The following is a 25,530-nucleotide window of genomic DNA, read 5'->3' as shown; positions in this document are numbered from 1 at the left end:
AAAGTGTAGGTCTCATTTCTTGGTTTCATGTTGAAAGGGTGTTTGTTGTGAATATTTAGATATATTGACTTTGTTCATACATTCTTTGTTTAGCTCATGGGCAGCATTTAAAACTGCATGGTCGCCTGTAGTGGGAAATCTACTCACCCTCCTATAAAAGTTGATCTAGTTCACATATTACACATGTTGGAGGGGACTTACCTGTTTAAAAAAACCTGTTGTTCAGCATTATCTTATTAGGTTTACATTGAAATTTCATGAATTAAATGCTTAAATGTTTTGTAATCTGTCTCTAAATGTTTGTATCTCAGAGAATACATCACCCTTTTAGGGGTATAAATCAAGATATAAAAACAAATATATATACTCTGTGATTTTGTGGCTTGTGTTTTAGAAAATCCAATCTTTTTGTAATCTTGACAAAACACATAGTTGGAAAGGTCTGACAGTCAAGGTTCCATCTTTGGTGACTGTTTTGTAATAGAAGTGATATTATGACAGAAAATTATTGATTTGTGACAGAAAACTGCATCAAAAGAAATCAATAGAGTTTGGGTGTCACCCAGTGGTGTCACCCAAGTTTTTGGTATAGTGCCCAAACAAAATCTCACAGGAACCACAATTTTGATGATATCAACTTCAAATTTGGAACATAACTTGGTTAGACATATGGCTTGGATTCTTTTAGCAATTTGAAGTGCAACATATTTTATAAAGTGTTTATTTTATATACAATTTTTAAAAAATAGTATACTGCATTATCTTTACTGCAAACTTAAACTTCTGTAACTTTTTTATACTTTCTTTTTTTTTAATGCTTTCACTTCAGCAATAATCTGCTATGTGTCTTTTTTAAAAAGAGAGCAACCTTAGATCTTATTAGATATTCTAACGCGTTCAGGAATTACAACCATGTTGTAACAAGCATTGATAAACAAGTGTTCTGTTTTCAGTTAATTTATACCCCCAAACTGGCAATGTATCCTGTGGGAAAAAATCATGCTTTGAAAAAAATGATCAAGTTGTATTATTTGTGTCCCAATAAGATGGAAAATAGCAATAAATTAATTTTCTGATGTCTCTTTATGGTCTTGCCATTTTTAGGGATAAACATGTTTGCTCACTAAAGCTAGACCTGTCTTGAGATGGTTCAACACTGTTGTTGTTGCTGCAAAGCAACTGAACACAGTAACAATTCAGCCACTAACAATTTGGGTGAAATGATTACTCAGCAAAAGCCAAAGAGAAGTAAAAAAAAAAATGAATGAAACCTATACAATCTGTTAAAAAATAGTGATTTAAAGTCTGGGAATCCATCTCTGATAATAAAGGATATACAAAACACATACATTCAAAGGGCTTTAAATGTTACAGACTAAGACTCCTCAAAAAGCATCTACTATACAGTAACCACTAACTGAAGAGAAGAAAAAAAACTGGAAACAATAAAAGCACTGACATTAAAACACAGATCTCTGTTACTGTTCTGAAACTCACCAGTTCTCTGTTGGATATAACCTTGCTGCCATTGAGGTGAACCTCCAGAGTTTGGCAGGCAGAAAGCATCTTCTCACTAAATTTATACCTACAGTAGAAAACAAATGTAACATGATAACGTTTTGCTAAACAGCATCATCTTGCACTGATAAAACAAAACTTGTTAGAAGCATGAACCTTTCTTTTCTCTTGGGAATCTTCCCTTTATATTTGGCACTCCCCTCTTTCTCCCTCTTTTCTCTTTTTTTCTGCTCTTCATCCTCAGAATCACCACCCTCAAACAGGGGGTCCACAGTACCTCTGTGTAGATGCAAAGAAAGAGAGAGATGTACAATTAAATGTACAATGCATAGGTAAGAATAGCAATGCATATTATTCAACATTAATCATACAACCAATCTGGTAAAATAATTCTAGTTCAGCATTAAGAAAAAATGGGACACTGAGCTAAAATTTATTAGTTATGATTAAATAATGAAAGCCTTTATTTACCCATGTGAGGCAGGCTTAGGGTTCATACTATCCATGGACTTCAGATTGGTGCTTCTCCTTTTAATGATGGATCTGAGACAACGATCATCACTGGGTGAGCCTGAAAGAAATGCCATCATATTCCTGATTAAATTAATAAGATGGGACACAATATATGACTCAAAGTAAAATGTGATATTGCTTCTTGTTGTTGTTGATGTTGATGTTGTTGTTGTTGCTGATTTTTGTTTGCAAAATTCTTAAAACAGGTTTTTAAACTGAAGTTTGGGGATAAAATTAAATCTGCATACAGTTGATGTTTATCTCCCTTTCCTTGCAACATAATATTTAAATAATAAATAAGAAGAAATTAAGTCTTTTCTGAGGGAATCCTCTTAATTGCAGATCCTTGCCTTAAAAAAAAAAGCAGCTTAACAATTCCATTGTTGTTCATGGTCTGCCATGACAGCACCTAAACATGCACACACTCCTTTATACACCACACACACCTGCTAAAGGCTCTTTTTATTCTGAAATAAGGACTCCTGAAACACAAACATTCCTGTCTTTCAGAAACCATGCGCAGAGCAGGCTTCCAGTGTGGATGGTATTCATGCCTGTGTCTGCCACATACCAAAAGACATGAGAGCATTCCACAAGCCAACAGCAACCCAAATATTCTAAGTGTAGGGCTTATTCAGCCAAAAGACAAACCAGAGAGTGCTATTTTCACCTCCTGTTCAAATTCCAATGCAAAAAGATTGCTCTGAAAAAAAGCCTCCTCCTTTCTGCTTCTTTTTGTGTCCTGCATGCACTTCTTTGTCGGGTGGAGTCATTTAGACCAGGATGCTATACTTTTGCTTGCTAACTGACTTGAGTTGCCTTTGAAACAAATAATACATACCATGAAGAGCAGCAGACATCTGCAACTCCATTTGATTCTTTTCTTTAACTTTTGAAGTTTCATATGATGTCTGGTTTTGTGCAATGCCTGGGAGTTAGAAAGAAAATGAAAGCAAGCAATCAGCTGAAACCACAAAGTATCTAAAATTCCAAAAAATGCTTTCAAAGGCAGAAACACAAATATACACATCATTACCTCCAACTTGTTTATCTAAAACATCATGGGACTGTAGAATGGCCTCATGTTTTGCCCCAGGGTGACTGTCAGTTAATAGGTCCTGTTGTTCTTTAAGTAATTTTTGCATGCGATCTATATAATGGTCAAGTCCAGGCTCAGTCAGCACAAACATTTGGCCCTCTGAGTCGCGTATTCTCCCGTCTCCCACTTCTATGCCAATGCTACGCGTCTTGACCGGATCTGGCAGACAGGATGGACCACATGCAATGTTGCGCGTATGAAGTCCGATGAGGATATTCTCATTGATATTTGCCATTCCAACGCCCACGTCACGTGTCATAACATTAGGAACAGCAGGGATGCTTGTGCTTCTATCTAAGCATGCAGTGGTTCCAACAGAGTGCATCTGAACAGCAGACACTCGGTTGCAAACCTTCCCATCTCCAACCGCCAGAGATCGGGTCATTGCATGTGCTGTGTTGGTATGTCTTTCTCTGGTCAGTGTGTGCTTTGTGTTGGTGCTGGCTTCAGAGATACAGGCTTGCAAAGTGCTGGTGCTGCGCGAGATGGTGCAAAAGGCTGTGCTGGTACGCTGAGACATGGTCTGAGGGATTGCCATCACACCCAAGTCAACACTTCGAACTGGGTCAGTGACAGTTCCTTGGGAAATTTGTGATTTGACAGATCTGACATCCACGTCGACCGTGCAGTCACCACAGCCCACTGTTTGGCGGGAAATGCTCCTTTTGTTCTCCATTGTCTCTGAGGTAATTGTGGCAGCATCACACATACACACTGTTGTCCCAGCACCTTGACTGTGTGTTGCCACACTCTTGCTTCCGACACACTGATCTTTTTGCTCTACTCTTTTGCGCACTTCCCACTCTTTCATAGGTGTATCTGGGCCAGACGATGCAACCTTCATCTCAGGTTTGCAGGACACTTCAACATCAATGGAAATCTGCTCTAGTCCTCCTCCAACAGCAGAATGCACAAGGTTGGTGTGGTTTCCAACCCCAAGAGTGCGAGTTTGTGAATCAGTCTGGGTGGCGGTGCAGTTTACCTGCGGGTGTGCAGAGGAACTCTTGTCGGCACGGTTTCTCGCTTCTGCTTCCCGCAGTTCACTCCTCAGCCTACCCATTTCTGCCTTGAGCATTGCTTCTTTAAGCTCTGCCTCCAGTATCTGAACCCGGTCACTTAAATGTTGGATGGTTTGCTGCTGCAACTCGGTTTCTGCTTCCTTGTCGGATACCACGCCGAGCATAGTCTCAGTGACGCCGACAGCCACTGACTGAGTCTCAAGTTTGGCATCAACAGCAACATCCTTACTGAAATTTAATTTGTGGTGATGAATGGCATTGACTTCATCGATGCACCTGTCATCTCCAACTGCGACAGACATTCGATCCCTCATCTTGAAAGCTGAGGATTCAAGACGTGCATCTTGGATCTTCCTTTCAAGCAGTTGCATTTCAACACTGAGCTGTTGAAAATCCGTCAGACCAGAGATGGCACTGTGCTCCCAACCCTCCATCGCTGGTTTGCTGTTCAATTCTTGTAAATCTTTGTCAATGCTAGCGCTAGATTTTTGAGCTTCCTCTTGGCTCTTGACCAAGGCGGTCAGCTGTCTCTTTTCTTCCTGCAAAACAGCAATCTTCACCTGTAGGACAGGAATGGCCTTCACTTGCTCCTCCAGGTCCTTTAATCTTCGTAAAGCAGCTGCCATCTGATCCCTGACCATCTGCAGGTGGAGTGGGCTCACACCGCTCACTGGAGATGCCCGGCCTGAGCTTGAGGAGCTGATTTTTAGGCCGCTCCCCAATAACAAGGTACCTTGCCTGGGCTGGTCTAAGACTGTCATCTTAGCACCTTGATTTAGGGCACTCCAGCTTGTGTATGGAGACAGGGTACCGGTAGATCCAAGACCACCAAAACTGGCCAGTCTACGCCGCGGCTGTGGTTCTGGAGGTCCTTGCTGCGATGAGCCTTTCTCATGTTCCAAACGCCTGCATGTTTCCATCAGAGTCTTTTCTACTAGAGGATTTGATTTGGTTGGGGTTGGATGTTGTGTGGCTGGGGTAGGCGTCCCATGTTCATCCCTCTGAGAGGTAACTAGGTCTTGAGGGACCTCTGGTCTTTGACTGGAAGATTTAGGTTTGGAATGGGGACGTGGCGGTCTTCTATTGTTGACAGAAGAAGAGGAAGAGGATGAAGAGGGAGAGGTTTTCTTGGCTTCATCACTGCTCACCGAGGACAAAGACTCTGAGGAAGTCCAGTGTGTGGGGTTTATGATGCGTTGCGGCTCAGAGGCAGCATTTGCCACCCCCGGCCGCTTGTTAAAATGCAGTCGGCGAATGGTGTCACTTCGCTCGATATCATCCACGTATTTAACAAAGTCTAAGTCAAGCTGGTACCCATATGGTGTATCGATGCTGAACGGGCTACTCTGGAAAGTGTCAGCAGAGATCTCACTCCAGTCTGTTTAAACAAAGAAGACAAAAATGACCTTAACAGAGAAATTTGGAAGAGAACAGAAAGTTTAATATGAATGTGTCTTAATCATAACTTTTTTGTAAAAGCTAAAAATACACTTCCAGGCCACGGGCATGAAAATTTATGACTGTAGAAATAACTGACATGCCTGAAAACACAATATAAAAATCACAGAACAAAATTGAGACTTGCGGAAACCAAAAAGAAAACCATTTCAGAGTTCAAAATAAAATAGTAAGTACATACATATTCTTTACAATCTAGAAACATTACAAATGGCGACATTCTCAACTTTCAAAATGTATCTGATTTCTGTGAAAAAGTAGTATGCATTCCTTATTAAAACCCTCAAATGTCAATCAAAATTATATAGATAAATATATCTAAAAGATGACATATTTATTCTTTTTCTTACCTGCTGATTAGAATTTCCACAAAAAAACTGTTGTAAATCTAATAAAGTTCCAGGAAAGTTCAACTGCTCTCTTTCTCCTCTCTGTCCTTGTCTTATTCTGTCTGCTCTCCTCCTCCAGGAGGCCTTAAGTCTCGTATTTTGCATTTCTCTCCACCCACTGCTTTTTTATTCCCTTCCTCTTTCATCCACTCAAGCACTCTAAAACATTTCCTTTGAAAAGGAATAAAAACCACACTAACCATGCCTTTATAAAGAAAAAAACCCCCAATCAAATACAAACAAATCTACCACCTTGCATTATTCAGAAAAAAAGAGAGAATGCAAATCAAAACCATTTTGGTGATAACTGGTGAAACTCCAACTGCAGAGTTGCTGATTCTTACGTTGTCGATGGAAATGTGTTTCTTGAGTCATGGCAGCTGCTGATTGACGATATCGCTGTTAAATTTCTCAGCAGTGGAAACGCTGGGAAAACAAGAACAGACAATAATATATAATCAGAGTACATTAAACATATCACAGATGTGCCTGTTGTTGTTTAGCTGATAAAAAGTATTATATATTACTCAATGACAAAGTATTGCAACCAGAGCTCTGCTATTAATCTTTTCTTGTTCCACAAGAAACTGTTACAGGTAGGGTTTTATCCAGACTGCAAGCTGTATTTCATGTAACAATTTAAAACTCAAGCCACTTCAATCAAACAATATATAAACAAAAATATAAAACTGGACAGGTGTAAGATGAAGGTTTTGTGTCTGCTTATTTATGGTTAACAGAGATTCATTATCTTTTCATATTCTGCCCCCTGCTGGAGATATGAAATGTAAGCAGTCTGTAGTTCTGCAATACACCGCCTGAAGAGAGAGGCTGAAAGAATGAGAAAGGCAATGATAGTGAAACATTAATGGATTGTTAAAAAATGGTTCTTTTCTCAGTCTTTTGGATAAACTGGTTTGAATATATATATATTTTTTCATAGTTTTTACAGTTGCTGCAGCTGTTATATGCAGAGTTATAACTCAGTGACACACTAACAGCAACAAGCAAAACCACGTGTCCACAATGTAATGTCACTTCCTTCCGATTATGACAGAAATTAAGAATGAAAGAGACCCTGCAAACCAGGAGAAGCCTGCACTGTCACTGCAGACAGATATCTGAAATATGAGACCTGCATTGGGTAAAGCATTGTGTCAGCTGAATTGCTTGGCAAGTGGGAGGGCACGGACACATTGACACAACACACACGAATGGATGCACACTGATCCATGAACACACATGCATATATGATATAAGCATAAAGGCTTTAGGGCATAAATTAACACCTGAGAATAACTAAGAATATAAATGTAAAAACACAACTGATGAAAGAGAAAAGGTTCTGTATCATTTCTTTTGGCACATATTAAGAAATACAGTTGTTTTCGCACTGCAGAAAAACAAATATGAACTGAAATGACTACTCATGGTCATGGATAAATCATTTATGCATCTAATATGCATATAATTGGCAAAACATTGATAACAGACAAAAACTACAAATGAACTGGATTACTAAATGTAACAAATGCCCATGCTGTTGATTTGTCAGCACTCTTGCAAAACAACTCAAATGTAATCCTTAAACACAAACAAAGGCTGTTTTGTTGGAATGCAATGAAAGAGGGAAAAGCAATCTGGTTAGCTTTACTGGATAGCCTACTGCATTCTTTAAGGGGAAAAATATGTATGTGTGCAATAATGGACATAATCTGCTCCTGGTACAGACCAGTATATCTTGGGCTCACTGGATTACATACTAATTTGAGACTAGCTCAGCTGTACCACAGAGCCCAGATCCTTAACTAAAACCACCGTCATATTTCATTAATGTAAACATAACTTAAATAGAGAGAGCAATAACCAATACTTTGTATTTTGGCAGCAATAATTACTCTACCTTGCCTTGAGATATTTTTAAACCTTTCTCTGAAACATTAATGATATTTACATACATTTAAAGACTCCAAAACGCCATCTCTGCAGCAATATATTTCTGGACTGCTCAAAGGAACGACTAAATAATACAGTGAATAAATTTCAAAAAGATAGGCTATCCCATCTGCACTAGTGCAGGTGAGTCTGTTGTTTACATACCAGAGCGAAGCCCAGTTTCAGAGATGAACACGAACACTGCTCAGATTTCTTCTGCGTTTACAATTGAACACTGTTGTTTATCTGGAAACAGTGCTCCAGTTTTAAAAGCTTAGCGTGAACGGTCAGTCCTGGAGTAACTTTATCATGCTGCTCTCTGTAGATATGCGTATGGAGGAGTTGCTGCTTACGTCATGACGCATTACGGCAGGTGTGCAGCAGAGGTCTATAAGCGTGAATTAATAGCGTGCTACTTCGTACTTATTTAAATTTAAAATAACCACATGTATGGTTCTGTGGTATATGTTTATATATGGGTTGTATAAAAATGTAAAAAATAAAATATTTAAAAAATTCCATTTAATTTATAATTATAAAAATGTAGCATAATCCTGTAAAATGCATAGAAGTTAGAAATCAGAAACGAATGTTTTGTCAAAACTCAAGTTAATTCTAATAATGACAGATGTCTTCAGGATTAAAGTGACATCTGCTGGTCATTTTCTGAAGTACAGATCTCTCGTTAGAGATGTGCATTGGAAGAAACAATAAATAACAGGCCTACACATAGGGGAGACCGCCTTCATTTTACTTTAGTGAATAAAGACGGGTTTGCTTAGAAAGTCTATTTCTGCAGGCTACATACCTTAAGGTCTACAAAAGTCTATAGAAAAGCTATTGATCATTTTTTCAATATTATTTTTAGCTAAATGTAAACTAAAATAATCATGAAACTCTTTATCAACTCATGAAAACACAATGTAAAATGTAACATGACTTGTTTTGTAATTACTTATTGATGAAAAAAGTATTAATTATAAAAATCATGAATTATTAATATAATGAAAAATTAAATATATATAATATTGTAAACACGTGACAACTTGTCCTGACAAAATGTATAAATAAATATCCTTAGCCTAAGAACAATTTTAACCCTTTGGATAAACTTCATTATGGTTTTATTGTTCCTGTTTGCTCAACAAAAATATAAGAATACATTTTTAAAAAAAATTTTAATTTTAAGCATTTTACTAGTTAATTAAAAACAAAAAAAAGGAGAAGTCTGACTTAAACGTTCTGTGTGTATGCTTACTACTGTAATTACAGGAAGTTATCAAATAGTGATCAAACATTTCTATAAAAATATAGTCACATAACATACAGTCTGTTTTTTCATGTATCAGTTTATTAGGCAGTTGTATTTACAAATCATCTTTTAAACTGTAAATTATCAGTAATTATCTGTAAATTTACATTGGCAAGCCTCCATGAGGTGCATCTCTGCACAGATAATCAACATAAATGCAGATAAGAGAAGAACATCAACAGATTTTCTAAACTTCTTTTCGATGGCTGAATAAACAGCCTGTGGAGACACTGAAATGGTTCCCTAGTGATAAAGAAGAGTTATCATTTAAATTAGACAACTACACAGGGAAATAACCTTTGGGGGAAAAAAAGATAAAGGGGACAGAGCAAAACTAAATTTCTCTGGATTTGTCTTAAGCTGACTTGCAAAGCACAGATTGTCAAGTTTTAGCTCAAAAATCTCATTAATAGAGATTCTGAAATGAGTTTAGAACAAAAACAATATCATCCTTTTAGGAAACTAGATCTTAACATGAAACAAAGACTCAAGAATTCCAGAAGGTCGAATCAGAATTACTGGCCTTAACTCTCCTTTTCTTTTTGAGAATATGATACTGCTGCATTCATAAGAACTAAGGGTTATTTCTTTAATGCGGTAAGAATGTGTGTTAAGACATTCAGACTTTAAAATGTAAATATGCTGTGCCATACATACCATAGAATAAATGTATTATTTAAAATTACGTCTTAGCTTTTTTAGCATTGAATTTGGGACATTTAATTTGAACATAGCTGGAGCTCTGGGCAGGCAAATGAACAAGAGCAACTTACTTAAAACTTATATTGTTTTCCTTTTCATCTATGAAACATACGTTGAAAGAACTGATATGAAGAAGAGGATTACTCCTGTCAGTAAGCTCCTACATAACAATTTCATTCATTGTTAACAGGTTGCAGTTCTTTCCTTTGTGGACTTTTGTAGAATTTTGTTTATGACACAGGCTCATATGAGGGCACATAAAGTCACATGCAAGTAGGAAGCGCTTTTCTATTTTATGATCTTACGATTATGACTTTGCAAACACAGTATTAAGGAGATCGCTCAGTATGCGCCAATATTTCAACTCTAATTTTATCTTTTTTTCCATTTTCATTGTGGCGATAAACTTTATTAGACACCTCAGCTGTGTGTGTGTTTTTTACATCTCAGCCAACATAAAAAAAACAAGTTTTAATACTGGGCCTGTTTTACTACAGAGACTTAATTTGTAAAAGTGGGGGGGATACAAAAACATTTGATTTCTTTCTTTAAGGAGAACTTCTTTTTCAAGCAACCACTGTTTTGTAAAACAAATAAAATAACAGTAAAAAAATGTTTTTGATAAAGCAGTGTATGGAATAAAAAAAACATCTTACAGTGATACAATCAAATATTTCTTTAAAAAAATCCAGTCCAATATCACAATTTTAATACAATCTACAACCCCATTTAAAGCACTGATAAATATAAATCCAAATGCATGTTTAAATTCTGTATATACTTAAATTTATGTAAAATGTGAGCGAATAGAAAAAAAGACTAAGGTGTGACAAACAAAAATCTATGAAACAGAGGCAAGGACATTGCACTCCTTCGGGATAAATGGGTTTAATATCGGTCTCTTCCTTAAGAAAGGCTGACTTATCAAGTTGTCCCTTTGTGTTAAAGTGCCCACCACGTTAAATTGGCCCCGCTTTTTAAGATGGCTCCTCCTAATCGAGTGCCCTTCCCAGTAGGCCTCATCAATGGTATAACCAGTTCTGACACTGGCCCACAAAAACTTACAGGTAAAACTGTGCAAAAGCGCTTTCTGTCTTACTCGTCGTCCCACATGCCTCACAAGGGCTCTTTCTTTATATATCTCTTGGTCCGCCAAGAATCGCAACAGCATTGTGTACAGTACAGCTAGCTCAGTGTATAACTCATATAAATGCACCTCTACGCCTCACTCTGCAAGGAAATCCTTGCTATAAAATCCAGAAAAGAATTGTAAAACCATCTCTAAAAGAGTTTACACTATAGAGTGGCTTAGCAATCTTTCTGACATCTTAACTGTGGCACAAAAAAACAACCTCCATCCTTTTCCTCCTTGTACCTTTTCTCAATCCTCTTAAACAGGCTGATCCTGGCGACTGTAGTGCCACAGACCATTCATCTTTTTCATGCGAGTGGGATGCATGGAGTCTTGAGTCCGTCCGCATGCTTATTGCTCTAAAGACACTGAGAGAGAAAAAGAGAAATGAAAAGAATAGAGATAGAAGGACTGCTGTGGATGATGACACAGATATCAGAGGACGAAGAGGTAGACAGCATTCCAGAAGAAAGAGAAAAGAAGCCAGAGAGTGAGAGGGAAGACAGAGGAGAGTGAGAGAGAAGGCATCAGAGGAAGCACAAGTTATCGTGCTAGCAGCTTGATGAGGTTGGCGCACATCTCAAAGAACTCTATGGTGTGACTTCCTGGGCGGGGGAGGATCTCTCCCCCTGTGGAATCCACTGAGGAGGTAAGAGAAGAAGCCAGAGAGCCTTCTGCCGCTTTCCCTCCGGATATCGGAGGCGTGGAGGGAGCGGACACGTCGCCCTTTGCTGCATCCTCACATTCATTTTTTTCATTCCTGTCGTTCTTTAGGGTAGTCCGGTAGTTACCGACTGAGCCAGAGCGGTGAGGTGTGGCAGTCCCTGATTTTACTTCTACCATGTCATCTAAATGAAACAGAACAGAAGGTTTTAGAGAGTGAAATATACAGAAAACGCTCTCCAGAACACTCCGCAACAGAATTTCAGTTATGATTCCTTTTCTGGAATGATCATTGAGATTTTAGCAGAACCAATATAATAATTAAGAAATGAATATATTTTTTTAAATGTACATTCTTACGTAAAAAGTGTTTTCAAATTTCATGCTAACTTGTTACTAAAAATAACTACACTAGCACAATGCAATAACTAGTTTTAAATGCCAACAAATATTTTATATACATTTTATTTATATACAGACAGACAGAAGAATGTGGTTAAATTAAATTCATTTTTATAAAATACTATTGATTACGAAACTCACATGTTTTTACATGTTGTCAAATGAACAACCATTGAGCAACTACACTGTCACAGTCTCACAAGACTTAAGTAATGAATAACATGATAACACCTTGGACATCCTGAAATAATATTTGCATTCAGTACAAGAGTCAGATTTATTCAGTTACCACTCTGTGTGATTCATATCCTTATATGTGTGATTATGTATACATTTTTATATTTTTAAATTAATTACTGTAAATTAAAGTACCAACTAGTAAATAAATACGTTTTAAAGCACTGAATAAAACCACACACACAAAGTGACAATTTTACCATCTATGCTCCTGAAGTCTAGTAAATAGGTCCTGCTGTCCACCTGGTAGAGCTGGAGGCTCATCTTTGTATGTATGCCAGTGACTGGGTTCTTCCTCCGCACTCGCAAGTAATAAGGATTAACTACCTATCAAACCACAGAGGGAAAAAAAAACGTCAGCAGAGTAAAATGTGACTGTAATGGATCTAAAGTTCATTAATATTCAGCCAGGCTTTTAACTTTAAAAGGGACTGGTACATTGCACTGTAACACTGTTTTGAGAAAGTCTGCATGGCGTACTCCTGAATAGCACATGATAAGAGGCCGCTATGAGATAAGACAAAGAACGAAAATTATTATAAACAAGACATGTAAGCCACTTCCCTCTAAAACTGATGACTCACTCAGTCAAGCATACATGAACTTCAGCCAAATGAATTAAGACACACAAAGCAAAAATATAAACACCTTCTGCCACAGGTTGACAATCATCATTTCAGCATGAATTAAGGCATACATCGAAATAATTAAACAAAATAATTATTTGTCCTTGTGTATTTACATGTAAGGAAGTATGTCTGCTACAACATCGTTTTTGGATATTCGTCTTGTAGGCATTTTTTTTCATAATATGATTGACATAAAAAAACAAAAACAAAATGATCATCTGTAATTTTATGTTTCATCCACAGATGTCGACAGGGAGCCTAGAATTCCACAGTAAATGTTTAATCACCAAATCAGCATATTAGAATGATTTCTGAAAGATCATGAAGACAGAATGGCTGCTGAAATGCAGCTTTGCAATCACAGGAATAAATACAACTTTAAAAACTATTTAAAAAGAGAACACTGATTTTAAATGGTAATATTTTACCATATTACTGCTTTACTGTATTTTTTTTGACCAAACAAATGCAGCTTTGTGAGCATAAAAGACTTCAAAAAGGTTTCAAAAACATATATAAAAATAAATATCTTACTGACCCCAAACTTTTGAACGAAGTGCACTATTAAAAACAAATTCTGTCCTTAATACATTAGAGGTTCTGTTTAGCTCCAAGGTGTTATAATAATGACAGTATGATATGCAGATATCATATTGTAAAGATTTCTTTTAACATTCTATTTGGCCTGCCTGTATGTGTGTGTGTGTGAGAGAGAGAGAGAGAGAGAGTGGTCAAGCCTTTTCTATTTATAGAATCTACAAGAAGCCCTAAAACATCTTTCCCACAAGGCAGAGATGGAATTTACCCTAAGCTCATGAACCTCAGGAGGACAAGCAGTAGAAATGCATACCAGGAAATGCAGTTCACTCTATTTATCTATTTTTACCACTTCTCCACCCTTTATTACTACAATTTCTATTTTCCAGTCCCTAAATTGACTAACTGGTTCCTTGTCTGAATGCAATTTATCCCCATAGTCTGTTCCAAAACATGGCAACAAATTACTCCCCTTAAAGGGACAGTTCACCCAAAAATGAAAATTCTATCACCATTTACTCACCCCTTATGTCATTCTAATATTGCATTGGACACCATTTTCATTGTGTGGACAATCACACAATGTTGAAACATTCTTCAAAACACCTTTTTCTGTGTTCCACAGAAGAAAGAATTTCATACAGGATAACTCTTAAAATGCTAATCTCTTTAAATGCTAAACAATTCAGTGTTCCTACAAATGTAAAGTACAATCCAAAACACAAGCACAGGCGCTTACCTTCCACTCATAGTCCAACTGCTTCATAGCACGGCAGACCTCACTCATGATATCATTCGGTCTGCTCTGGCTACGGATTCCCAGGTGCCACTTGGCCCGCCGGACACCGAGATGCTTGGACTTTTGGGGGTTAAGCTCATCCAGCGTGTGTCGAGGACGTGGCTGGGACTCAGTCACCAGGAATGGCACTCTCTCGGGGTGAATCTTCGCAGAGTGGTGCGCAGGCAGGTCATCTAGGAAGCTGTCCGGGGGGCTGGAAGCCAAATAGAAATCTTTGGCCTCGTTCATAATGCGCCGGTTGTCTATGATCAAGTGATAGGCCACAGCAAGAGGATCCTGGTGATTGCGACTGCAAAGCAAGCAAGGGCAAAAACAGGACAGATGACAGTTTATAGTTGTTTGGTAGCATTTATTTTGACTGCAGTGACACTGAAAGAGCTTATACGCTAGTACAGCCCAATTCCTGAAACATTTAACTCTTTCAGGTGTTTCTTTTTAAACAACAGGTAGTTTAAAAAAGATGGGTTACAATTTTAAATCGGTCTTATTAGCAGAGAGAATTCTTTTATAGCTAAGTGAAATGGACATTTTACCTGTAACATACCCAAATGTAACAGAACTGTGATATTGACAAAAATTATGTATTTTTGGAATTTTGCCAATAACGATAATGAGATATTATACAATGTTTTTTTATTTAAAAAGGACCATACCTACCATGAACTAACAATAAACAGTTGTATTTTTTATTAACTATCATTAACAAAGATTCATAAATAATAACAAATTTACTGCTCAGTTTATTTAGATGTATTATCTAATGGAACAGTGTTACCAAATTTTGAATACTGAAATAATGTTTAAATAGGAAACTAAAACTGCTAGTAGGTTGCAGCATGTTTCTTCTTAATGAGTGAGTCACTGAATCCTTCTTTCAAATAATTTATTCAGAAACATTTATGATTTCAGTGTTTCAGTGACTGTCTGAATGGGTTATTAACTCACTGATCATTCACTAAAACAATTAGTTCAAAAAGCAGACTTATTCAGTAATGAAACTCATCTGTCTTCAGAAATTAAATCGAATCAAATCAGGAAATCTTTATCAAAAGCCGGGATTAGATGCCAACATGAAAGTCCTTTGCAAAAGTTTAATTTGATCATATAAAAAAACATGGCATTTTCCATCAACACCACTGCAATTCCCCATTCCAAATGAAAGTCATAATTTCCTCTAATATGAAATTTCCCTCCAGTGCGTAGACACCCTAAAGAAGTGCAAGTAACAAAATGTGTGATGCAAAAAGAAAAACACACACAAACCTGTACAAGCAGTTGAGCACCTCCTCCTCAGTGCACTCAAACTTCTCGCACACCTCCTTCAGTGCCTCCTCATCAATCATATTACTGCTATATGCAGCGTCCTCTGGGAACAGATACTTGGGGAGATCTTGTTTAAACCACTCATCCTCCCTGAGAATGGAGAGCAACGAACAGAGAAAGAGATTTGCACTTTTAGAAATCTTGCTCTCCACATCCTAATAAGTTTTGGCATTGCCAAAATTGAAATGGACAGTGTTTGTGTAGTTTCTGACCGAATCTCTTTAATGGTGGCTCTCTTCATGGGGTCCACCTGGAGCATGTGTTTCAGAAGGCTAATAACCGAGGGGTGCAGATACTGAGGCGTGAAGAAGATCCCATCGCAGATCTTCTTGAAAAGTGTTGGCACGTGGTCATCGTCAAACGGCAGCGTTCCGCACAGCAGAGCGTACAAAATCACACCACTGCTCCAGATGTCCACCTCAGGCCCTGCGTATAACCTGAGCGAGAGCAGCAAGAAAATATAAATGAACGGACAACACAAAGCCATTCAAAACAACACAGAGCATTATCGTAGAGGATGAGAGCAGGTTGAGATCATTTCAAAATAAAAAACAAATGCAAACAGTACCTTCCAGAGATGACTTCAGGAGCAGCATAATTAGGAGAACCGCAACTCGTCCTTAAGAATTCTCCATCTGACATCATGTTTGATAAGCCTACATGAAGAAAGGTCAAAGTTTAAGTTAGTATAGCCTGTAAAATAAACATTAAAGAAAGAGCAAATCCTTTAAAATGTTTCTTAATATGAAGAGTTCACATACCAAAGTCTGCAATCTTGGCATTCATGTGTGCATCCAGCAGGACGTTCTCAGGCTTGAGGTCTCTGTGCACCACCATATGTCTGTGGCAGTAATCCACCCCTGAGATGATCTGCTGGAACAGACGCCTGCTCTCCTTCTCGTCCAACTGACCAGAGACACAGGAACATGTTTTTACACATTTCCCATGTGGACTGACCTGAACATTCAGTTTACAGTTCCCCTTCTGCAACCTACTGTGCCATTATTGTGGCTCCTGATATATACTACTTTTTAAACATTTGGGGTCGATTCTGAATAGATGTCTTATTCACCATATAATATATATTTTAAAATGTAATTTATTCTTGTGATGCAAAACAAAATTTTCTGCAGCCATAACGTCACATGATCCCTAGGGAATCATTTTAATAAGCTGATTTTGTGCTCAATAAACATTTCTTATTACTATCAATGTTGAAAACAGTTGTGCCGCTTAATATATTTGTAGAAATTGTTATGCATTTTTTTTTAATTCTTTGATGCAATGAAAGTTCAAAAGAACTTTTAACAGAATTTTTAACACAATTTTCTGTCGTTTTTGACCAATTTAATGCATGCTGAATTCATTTAATGCTTGTTGAATAAACTGTTATTTATATTTTAAAAAATTAAAATCTTTTGAATAGTAGTGTAATTTTTTTAAATTAATTTTTAGATTAATTTATTTATTCTGGCAAGATTGGAAAAGATTATTCCACAAGCAGAAGAATAGAGTTCAGATGAACTGCAATAAACTAATGCAAGGGGACTACTGTTTTTTTATGCCAATGGCATTAAAGTTACAGTTCATTTAAACAAATACCAAATTACTTGCATTCTATTTAGGATTTCACAATTACAAATCATTTAAACTAGGGATGCACCGATAGGATTTTTTGGGCCCGATACGATACCGATTTTAACAATCACTTACTGGCCGATTCCGATACTGATATTTGTCACTTCCTCTCTTATTTGAAATTTTGGCATCAAAATAGGTAGTATTTTGATCATGTTTTAAATCAGCAAAGTAAAAAAAAAACCTGCATTAAATTATACTAGCAGTTTTATTGCTGCATCATCAAATAATTTCTAATGAACATGGATTGGATCCATTTAACATTCAGCAGGCCTACATAAATACAACAGAACAAAAAACTTAATAAAACATCAGTAAAGTTTTGGTCATCATTCAGATGAGGTCCGCTACACTTATGAAAGTTACAAAAGTTATTTAGTCAAGAATAGTGTGCAATCTTTTGTCTTTTGTTATTTGATTAGCATTAAAGTGCAGACAGCAGCGCTAGGATTATGCAACAGACATTACACAGCTCAGTGCCTTCACGCAGTTAATTAATAACCCATCGGTTTGTTATATTGGACTTTTTCCTTATATAGCCGATATGCCGATGGTTGTAAATTGAGGAAAAATCGGCGGCCGATACATCGGTGCATCCCTAATTTAAACCTAAATTGTACGGCTATTGTTTAACTATTGTAATCAAAATGCACTTTTTCTTTCTGTTGAGCTCTGTTTGATTGACAAGCATGCAGATGCTCTATGATGTATTTGATTAACATGTGTGTGGCATCAATTTTCTCACTTTCTGCTGGTCACTCCGCAAAACTGAAATGTTCTCATTATAAGAACACCACATTAAAATGTAAGTAAAAGTATTTTTCTACTGTAAATTATTTAACAATATTAAAAAGCCATCACTGATGGAGCATCTCTAGGCACAGCACAAAGACCAAACTACACAACAACTAAATTAAGTCAGTTATTTTCATTATCCATTATAATCAATTAATTTTTTAAGGCCGTAATCATAACCCACAAATTAAAACTGAAGATGTACCTTTCCATTTTTACAGATGTAGTCAAAGAGTTCTCCTCCTGACACATATTCCATTACCATGAAGATGTCTGTTGGTGTGCTGATGACTTGGTAACTATGAAACAAACAAAATGCACAAATTGGCAAAGAATACATGTCACTGGTTCTGTCAGTGCAGTGAACGTAATGCATCTGAAGAACTATGCAAAAATCTCAAATGTGTACAAAATGTTTGCATCATTCTAAAAAAACAAATAAATTCTGAACTTTCCCTATTTAGTACTGATTTAGAGATGAATTAAGGCATATTTCAAGGCTTCGATTTTTCACTTCTACTATTGTTCCCCTATTTATATGAGAAATGTCAATTAATCCCTAATGGTTTTGGAGCATGACTGGATAGCTCCGACATTCCCATGTCTTTTCTGGCCACAGTACAGACAACAATCAGGGTGAAAGAAAACAAAAAAAAAGTTGTTTAGAACATCAAAGGCAAAATGTTACTTCTTCTCTATAATGGGAGGAAATGGAAATCCCCTCCCTCTTTCCCATCCTCTGCAATTATGTGAATGTCTTGCCTCATTCCAAACCACAAAAATGCAAGCAGGGTCACTAAGAAAGCCTGTCCAAATTTCCATACAAACATGGGGGCTCATTTGCACACACATCAATCTGTAACTCTCTTACATACACTGGGATAAATATATATATATATATATATATATATAAATCAACTCAAAACAATTATGAGTAGGTCAAAGTATTATATTCTAGCCCCGAAATAGAACACTGCAAATTCATTATCCGTGTATTAGAATACAGATGGAGTGAATCAGTACTCACAGTTTGATTATATGCGGGTGACGGAAGAGTTTGAGGTTCTGGATCTCGCGTCGAATCTTCCCCACCACATCCAGACTGCGGATCTTCTGCCGGTTAAGAATCTTTACCGCCACCTGGTGCTTTGTCAACTCATGCTGGCCCACTGCATAGACAGGTAGAAGAAACAAATTTTGTGAAGGATTACATTTATGCAAATACAATAAAATAAATGTCCAATGTGTTTCAGACAAAGATACAAAATTAGTGCCAGTGGGTGACAGGTCTGTTCTGATAGGGCCACGGACAGCAGTGGAAAAATAGCTAAATACAAATAATAAAATGCAAGCAACCATATAATCATAGCAAAATAAACAGGCTTTTGAAAAGGAGCAGAAAGCGTTCTCTCAATCTTTTGCTGTTGATGGCAACGGCTGTTTGTACAAATGGTACAAATCAATTTGTCACTTGGTAATTTGGCTAAAACTAATACTTTATTTCACCCAGTGTTTATTCCACACTGGTAAACCACACATTTGCTGCTGTATACATTTACTAAATTGTCCATTTTACTATTCAGCCTAATCAATTTGCAAATTGTCAGGCCAATGCCGTTTATGGTAATAATAAAAATAATTATATTATTATTTGATATTACCAATATTGATTTCCATTTTTGTTACCTTAATATCAACTAGGCATGGGCCGATTACCGGTTTCAAGGTATACCGCGATTTGAAAATTTCATGCTAATATTTTCCGTTATACCGTTCCTGCGGTATGCGCTGTTTTTCATGTCTCCTCAAAGACTGAAAGTGTAGGAATCCCTCAGGTTGAGTGCACTGTAGAGAGTGACACGCCCCCTCCCCCTCCTGTTGGTGCGAGCGAGCGGTCAGTCACGTGTGTGTATGACGGCCAAAGGAGCTTCCTCTGGAACTTACTAGGGCTGCACGAAAAATCGCATGCGATATTTAACGCGCATCTTATCAGTAAAGCCGGTTCTGTAATCAGCGGTAAATCTCCATCACGTGCGTGCTTTCACATTGAGCAGCATTAACTACACCGAGCCGTTGTTCACTGACGAGCTGCGCAAAATCACGTTCATATTCGCGCAGTTTTTTGCGCAGCTGGTCAGTGAACAACGGCTATGTGTTTATTTTTCTTCTTTTTAGGGCAGCAGTAGCTCTAGCAGCAAATCAACCATCCACATCAAAAGCTGCAGGACAGCCCACATTTCAGAAACAAATCAAAGAAAAAATAAACAAATACTACTGTTCCAAATATTCTGTATGTTGCTCAAAATATATTGTGTTCAGTTTTTTTTTTACCCAGACATGTAAAATTAACACATCTTAGAGCTGTAACAACAATACCGTGATACCGTGATATTTTTGCTTAAGGTTATCATACCGTCAAAATCTCATACCGGCCCATGACTAATATCAACATAGTTACTGTAATATCTGCGTCCTGAAGTAACAAACACTGAGCTAAATGACACTCAAACAGCTGCAAGTCAACACCTTTGAGGCTTGCATTAACATCACAGAGCCAGTTAATGTGCGAGGTTCACTGCACATTTACTCAATTTTTCCATAAACTATTTTCATAATGGCAAAGGCCTTGCCAACCAGCTTTTTATAAGGCTGGATATTGCTGCATCAGTAAGTGCTGAAGGCCGTACATTGAACCATTCCTAGAAGCTGGGTATGGTCTCGGTTAAGTTGCAACATTTAAAAGCAGGCCACCTGCATTAACTAGACTGCTCTAGTTATGCATTAACACAAACTCCGTCATGCAGAGGGAATTATGTGTTTGTGTGTGTGTGTATGTGTGTGTGGGTACCCACAGACCTCACATATTTCTTAGTACTAAAACATCACTGTCAACCTTGTTTATAAAGGCTACTTGTTAGATTGTTGATTAGTAGGTTCCATGTTCTGTCAGCAGCGGTACATAAACTTCTCTTTTCCCAGAAATCTTTCCACACAACACACACCCTGTCTTGAAACCTTTGGTTTGCATCATGTATTGCCCCATAACACAGGCAAATGCATTGGTTTCAGGGGCACAGCAAGCTGGGAAGCCATGACTTAGTACAGTAGGCATTTCATTATTGCATCAGATGTGGTGTCACTGGTGTGGGAAAAAAGGAAACATGATTGAGAGTGTGGACTTTTTGAAATGTCACCATCTGTTGGGTGCTCCTTGGCAAACATACAATTAAAAGTAGGTTAATCAATTAATCTGTCTTCGATTCATCTGATTTAAAAGCAAATATTTATTTTCATTATTTTATTTTTAACATTATGTCCAATGTCCTTCAAACTGTGCAAACTGAAGAATGTATCTATGCAGGCTATGCTATACATACATATATATATATATATATATATATGTGTGTGTGTGTAATAAAAGGTTTAAAATATAAACATTACATCCTAAAACTTGACCGCTATAATAAAGTGAAAGGCAAGCACAGACAAAACACACATTTACTTATCTGGATAATGTAAATATATTACGTTTATACCCTATTACAACTAATAAAAATATAACTATTCTGTGTCACTATATTTCAGATGTTTTTTTGTTGTTGCTGTTGTTCATAGAAATAAGTTATTCACTACAGTAAAGTGACGTGACTGCCGGATGTTTTATTATGAATCGATGATCACGTTGCACCCCAAGTTAAGACAACGCTAGCCTGACAAATACGGATGTCATTAATCGACATTAATATACATGTCATGCTCGATTACTGAAGTCACGACTGGATCACAGAAAAAGTGCAAGCATTTTTAATTCATCTGACTCATAGCATGCACCTTATCAACAAAATTAACTTTTTAAAAATAAACTATTTTCTTGTCATTCTGACGATGACTTTATGACTAGCTGCATCTGTCGTTGTCACTTGGCCTGTGCAACGAGCGAATCCATCAATCCTCACCAAACTGCAACTTCAGAATACGAATCACTTCATAAACCATAAAGCTAACCAGGTTAGCTGCGACCAATCCCTCTACAAACCAGACTAACACAAAACATGCACGTACATATTCAGAAAACTACGCCAGCATCGATCGGCTAACTTTATCAACGCTGATCATCGCAGAAAGCTTTATTGTTAATGTTTGTTTCATGACTACACTGTCATTAGACAACAAGTGCTGCAGCTTTAGCCGCACTTAAAGGCTCGATCTTCTCCAGTTTTGCTTTACTGTCTTCCATACAACAATAACACGAAACCCAAAACACCTCGGACAGCTTTACCTTTGACTTTTCCAAACGTTCCCACTCCTAGGGTGTCTCCGAGAATATAATGTCCGATTTTTACCCTGCCTTCATGTTTCTGTTTGTCCGTCGCCATCTTCGCTCTGAGGCCCTACCTGAAAGAGAGCGAGAGAGACAGCAGCGTCTCTACTGACAACTACCGGTACAGAAGAGCGCGCCAAAACAACAGGCTCCAAACGCTTGGATTAATGTTTAATACATAAGTGAAAAAATATTAACTAATTATTAACTAAATTAATGAACTAATTAACTAAAAATAATATATTAAAATTAAATTCTAAAAAATAATTATTAATAATAATAATAATGTTATATGACAACAACAATAATAATAATAATAATAATAATGGTATATTATCATTCTTCTTCGTCTGGTATATTATCAACCTTCTTCTTCTTCTTCTTCTTCTTCTTATTATTATTATTATTATTATAGCAGGAATAAGTGATTAACTGGCTAAATGTAAGTTTTGTTTAAGACCACACACACAACATCCCTGCATGTGTCCTGGAAAGGTTATTTATTTATTTATTTGTTTATTTATTTATTTATGTTGTTGTTGTTGTTAATTTATTATTGTTATAGGCTATACCGTTCAAATATATTTTGTTCTGTCTTTTTTGAAAGAAATTAATACTTTTATTCAGCAAAGATATGTGAAATTGATAAAAAAAAAAGTGATAAAAATATATATTGTTATATATCACAGGTTCAAATAAATAAATAAATAAATACACAGCTGAACTGCATATACAACTAACGTGTATATGTATTTGTATATTTGTATTAGGGCTGCATTTTGCGCAGCTCGTCTGTGAACAACGGCTCGGTGTAGTTAATGCTGCTCAATGTGAAAGCACGCACGTGATGGAGATTTACCGCTGATTACAGAATGGCTTTACTGACAAGATGCGCGTTAAATATCGCATGCGATTTATCGTGCAGCCCTAATTTGTATATGCTATATTTATATGACAATGACCAAACAAGAACAAACCAAAGTTTCAACAAATATAAATGTTTTAATGAAAGGCAAATAAAAACATTCAAACATTTAATTATTTGAAGAAGTTAAAAACGATGATGACTTGATACGACTGGACCAAATGACTTGGCAAGGACAATGATGACGATAAGTATAGAGATGGAACCAATAATGACTGCAGCAATGTTTAGTTTGCGAGCTCTAGTGCCATAAGACCGTGCCATTGGGATGTCTCCAAGCAATCTGTTGTCCCTGGCCTGACACAAAAAAATATATGATAAGCTTCAGGTATTTGTAAAGCAGCAGGACAGTTATATAATTGCATATATGTATATTGCTTACCTTTATTGAGTTGTAAAAGGCCCCAAACCCAAGACAGCAAGGGTTACAGAAGTGAAGATTGAATGTGGAAAAAATGATATCATCATTGACTTTTTGGTCAGGCATGGAGAGTATTACTGGCTGGGCAGTGAAGACTCTGTCGTCCTGCTTCATGCTCTCCCCGGGTGCTGGGTAGTTCTGCATCGCCATGTCAATTCAAAACCAAGAAGCTGCTCTCAGTGATGTTTGCAAGTGTTCAGCTCTCTTTTATAGAAAGGTCTGACCGGTGCATTTGTGTGTGTGTTTTGCAATGTTAAGGAATACTGGGTGGAGTTAAAGGGATGGCTCACTCAGAAACAATGTCTAAGAGTGGCAGGAAAAAAATCTTTTTTTGTGTGTAATGTGCAATTTTAAAATTTTTGGGTGAACTACCCCTTTGCAAAACTACTAAATGTTTTCAATGTTTATACATAACACAAATACACACTTTCTTCAGTAAAACACTAACAATGATTTTTAGTTGAACCCATGTTTCTTGGTGATTCATAATATGCAAGTTAAAGGGTGCTGTCACTTTAAGAGTAAAAAATTAATAACTGTGGCTCCTAAAACAATTTATTTATATATATATATATATATATGTGTGTGGTCGCCGTGATTTTGCCAAGTAAGACATGTTCCTGGATCAACATCTTTTGTTGATCCTGGATCAACATAACTGTCCAAAAATATAGACTTAACCCAATCCCTACCCCTAAATCTAACCCTACCCATAATTTATTCCTAAAATCAGTGTGAAAGGATAGCTGATTACCAAGGGTGTAGAAGCACCTAACCCTGATTATAAGCCTAAACCAGATATTTCCTGAAAACGTATCCCTCAATTCTGATTGGTTGATAGGAATGTTGTTCCAGGATCAACAAGGATGTTGATCCAGGAACATGTTGTACTTGGTGAAATCACGGTCACCATATACCGGTATATATATATATATATTAGCCCAGAGGCTGGGTGAATATGGGACAGAACACATGCTGGGCTAACCCAGTGATTCTTAAAGTGGGTTAAAAAATAGCAATGGCAAGGCAAAGCGTTTAAGTGCTTGAATGGTGGCTGGCTCTCTGTCACCATTCAAGCACTTGAATGCTCTCTCCTAACAAGCTGATGATCTGAATCTAGTGTGTCAAATAAGGGAGACATGGAAAATGTGCAGAGCAGGGGACCCCGAGGACCATGGCACCTTCTCAACAAACCTGACAAAGATCCTCATATTTGAATTAGTATTTACAGACTAACCCAATCCTCTAAATCGTTGTACAGTATACAACACAACATGTTTACATGATATCTTCATTTTCATTATAGGCCTACATCATATCTTTATTTTTTTTGAGTAGGCCTATACAGTTCTTAATACAAGATATTTTATACCATTTGAATGTGTATACAATATTGTCTAAATTTAAACTCATTTAACAAACATTTTTGAAAAATTAAACATTTAAAAGTAATTTAAGTGAAATCAACCAGCCCTTGTTATCCTTTTTTCTCTGTAACTGTGCTGGATCTTGTGCCAGGTGTGTGCCGAATTTCGACTCCCTGATGATGTCTTGTTTGTTGATCTTTGTGGAAAATTGGAGGTTTGACACCTAACTTTGTTATTGCTCACAATACTTTTTTTTTTAACATCAGTATAGTGTATTTGCAGACTTAAAAGTTTTTGTTTCATTTTTTTCTTATGTGACAATATTCAAGAAATCACCTTCTCTTTCCTCTGAGGTAAAAGGAAGTTGGTCAACTTAGGTTTTGTAACATTGCACTT

At 36.9% G+C, this 25,530-nt stretch overlaps 3 protein-coding genes across 4 annotated transcripts in view; all 3 read right to left on the bottom strand.

Moving 5' to 3' along the window:
• The window catches only part of LOC107730999 (KN motif and ankyrin repeat domain-containing protein 1-like), a 15,140-nt gene extending 6,848 nt beyond the window's left edge, over nucleotides 1–8,292 (bottom strand). The window contains exons 1-7 of the mRNA XM_016541967.1: nucleotides 8,097–8,292; nucleotides 6,341–6,422; nucleotides 3,068–5,527; nucleotides 2,873–2,959; nucleotides 1,990–2,089; nucleotides 1,675–1,797; nucleotides 1,498–1,585 (exon numbers count right to left, since the gene is read on the bottom strand). Coding sequence (XP_016397453.1) covers nucleotides 1,498–1,585; nucleotides 1,675–1,797; nucleotides 1,990–2,089; nucleotides 2,873–2,959; nucleotides 3,068–5,527; nucleotides 6,341–6,371 — 2,889 coding nt within the window. The 5' untranslated portion in view covers nucleotides 6,372–6,422; nucleotides 8,097–8,292. The remainder of the gene's footprint in view (nucleotides 1–1,497; nucleotides 1,586–1,674; nucleotides 1,798–1,989; nucleotides 2,090–2,872; nucleotides 2,960–3,067; nucleotides 5,528–6,340; nucleotides 6,423–8,096) is intronic.
• Nucleotides 8,293–9,276: 984 nt separating this feature from the next.
• On the bottom strand, nucleotides 9,277–22,551 carry prkaa1 (protein kinase, AMP-activated, alpha 1 catalytic subunit). Of its 2 annotated transcripts, XR_001638735.1 has the most exons (11): nucleotides 22,380–22,551; nucleotides 19,128–19,269; nucleotides 18,306–18,399; nucleotides 16,429–16,573; nucleotides 16,236–16,323; nucleotides 15,880–16,104; nucleotides 15,608–15,757; nucleotides 14,285–14,633; nucleotides 12,580–12,706; nucleotides 11,321–11,925; nucleotides 9,277–9,486 (listed from the first exon to the last, which is right to left on the bottom strand). XR_001638735.1 is itself a non-coding variant. In XM_016541966.1 (10 exons), exons 1-10 carry the CDS (start codon nucleotides 22,474–22,476, stop codon nucleotides 11,621–11,623), a joined length of 1,722 nt encoding a protein of 573 aa, XP_016397452.1. In that variant the 5' UTR covers nucleotides 22,477–22,551; the 3' UTR covers nucleotides 9,277–11,620. The 2 variants fall into 2 exon arrangements, 1 of the variants encoding a protein (XP_016397452.1); XM_016541966.1 differs by having other exon boundaries at nucleotides 9,277–11,925.
• A 921-nt stretch (nucleotides 22,552–23,472) lies between these two features.
• Nucleotides 23,473–23,998, bottom strand: LOC107730997 (dispanin subfamily A member 2b-like). The gene is made up of 2 exons (XM_016541965.1): nucleotides 23,729–23,998; nucleotides 23,473–23,643 (listed from the first exon to the last, which is right to left on the bottom strand). Exons 1-2 carry the CDS (start codon nucleotides 23,915–23,917, stop codon nucleotides 23,473–23,475), a joined length of 360 nt encoding a protein of 119 aa, XP_016397451.1. The 5' UTR covers nucleotides 23,918–23,998.
• Nucleotides 23,999–25,530: the final 1,532 nt, after the last annotated feature.

The sequence above is a fragment of the Sinocyclocheilus rhinocerous genome, unplaced genomic scaffold (genome assembly GCF_001515625.1).
Source record: "Sinocyclocheilus rhinocerous isolate Xijiao unplaced genomic scaffold, SAMN03320098_v1.1 scaffold5145, whole genome shotgun sequence".
NCBI classification, from domain to species: Eukaryota; Metazoa; Chordata; class Actinopteri; order Cypriniformes; family Cyprinidae; genus Sinocyclocheilus; species Sinocyclocheilus rhinocerous.
The sequence above is the reverse complement of the archived record's forward strand: the minus strand, read 5'-3'. Positions and strand labels throughout refer to the sequence as shown.

Coding starts and splice junctions, on each gene's coding strand:
- prkaa1 (XM_016541966.1), bottom strand. CDS start 22,476: ATGGCGACGGACAAACAGAAACATGAAGGCAGGGTAAAAATCGGACAT. Junction 16,324..16,428: donor TGCCAAGATTGCAGACTTTG/GTATGTGAACTC, acceptor TTCTTCATGTAG/GCTTATCAAACATGATGTCA. Junction 11,926..12,579: donor AGACTTCAGGAGCATAGATG/GTAAAATTGTCA, acceptor TGTTTCATTTAG/ATGACATGGTAGAAGTAAAA.
- LOC107730997 (XM_016541965.1), bottom strand. CDS start 23,917: ATGGCGATGCAGAACTACCCAGCACCCGGGGAGAGCATGAAGCAGGAC. Junction 23,644..23,728: donor CCTTTTACAACTCAATAAAG/GTAAGCAATATA, acceptor TTTTTGTGTCAG/GCCAGGGACAACAGATTGCT.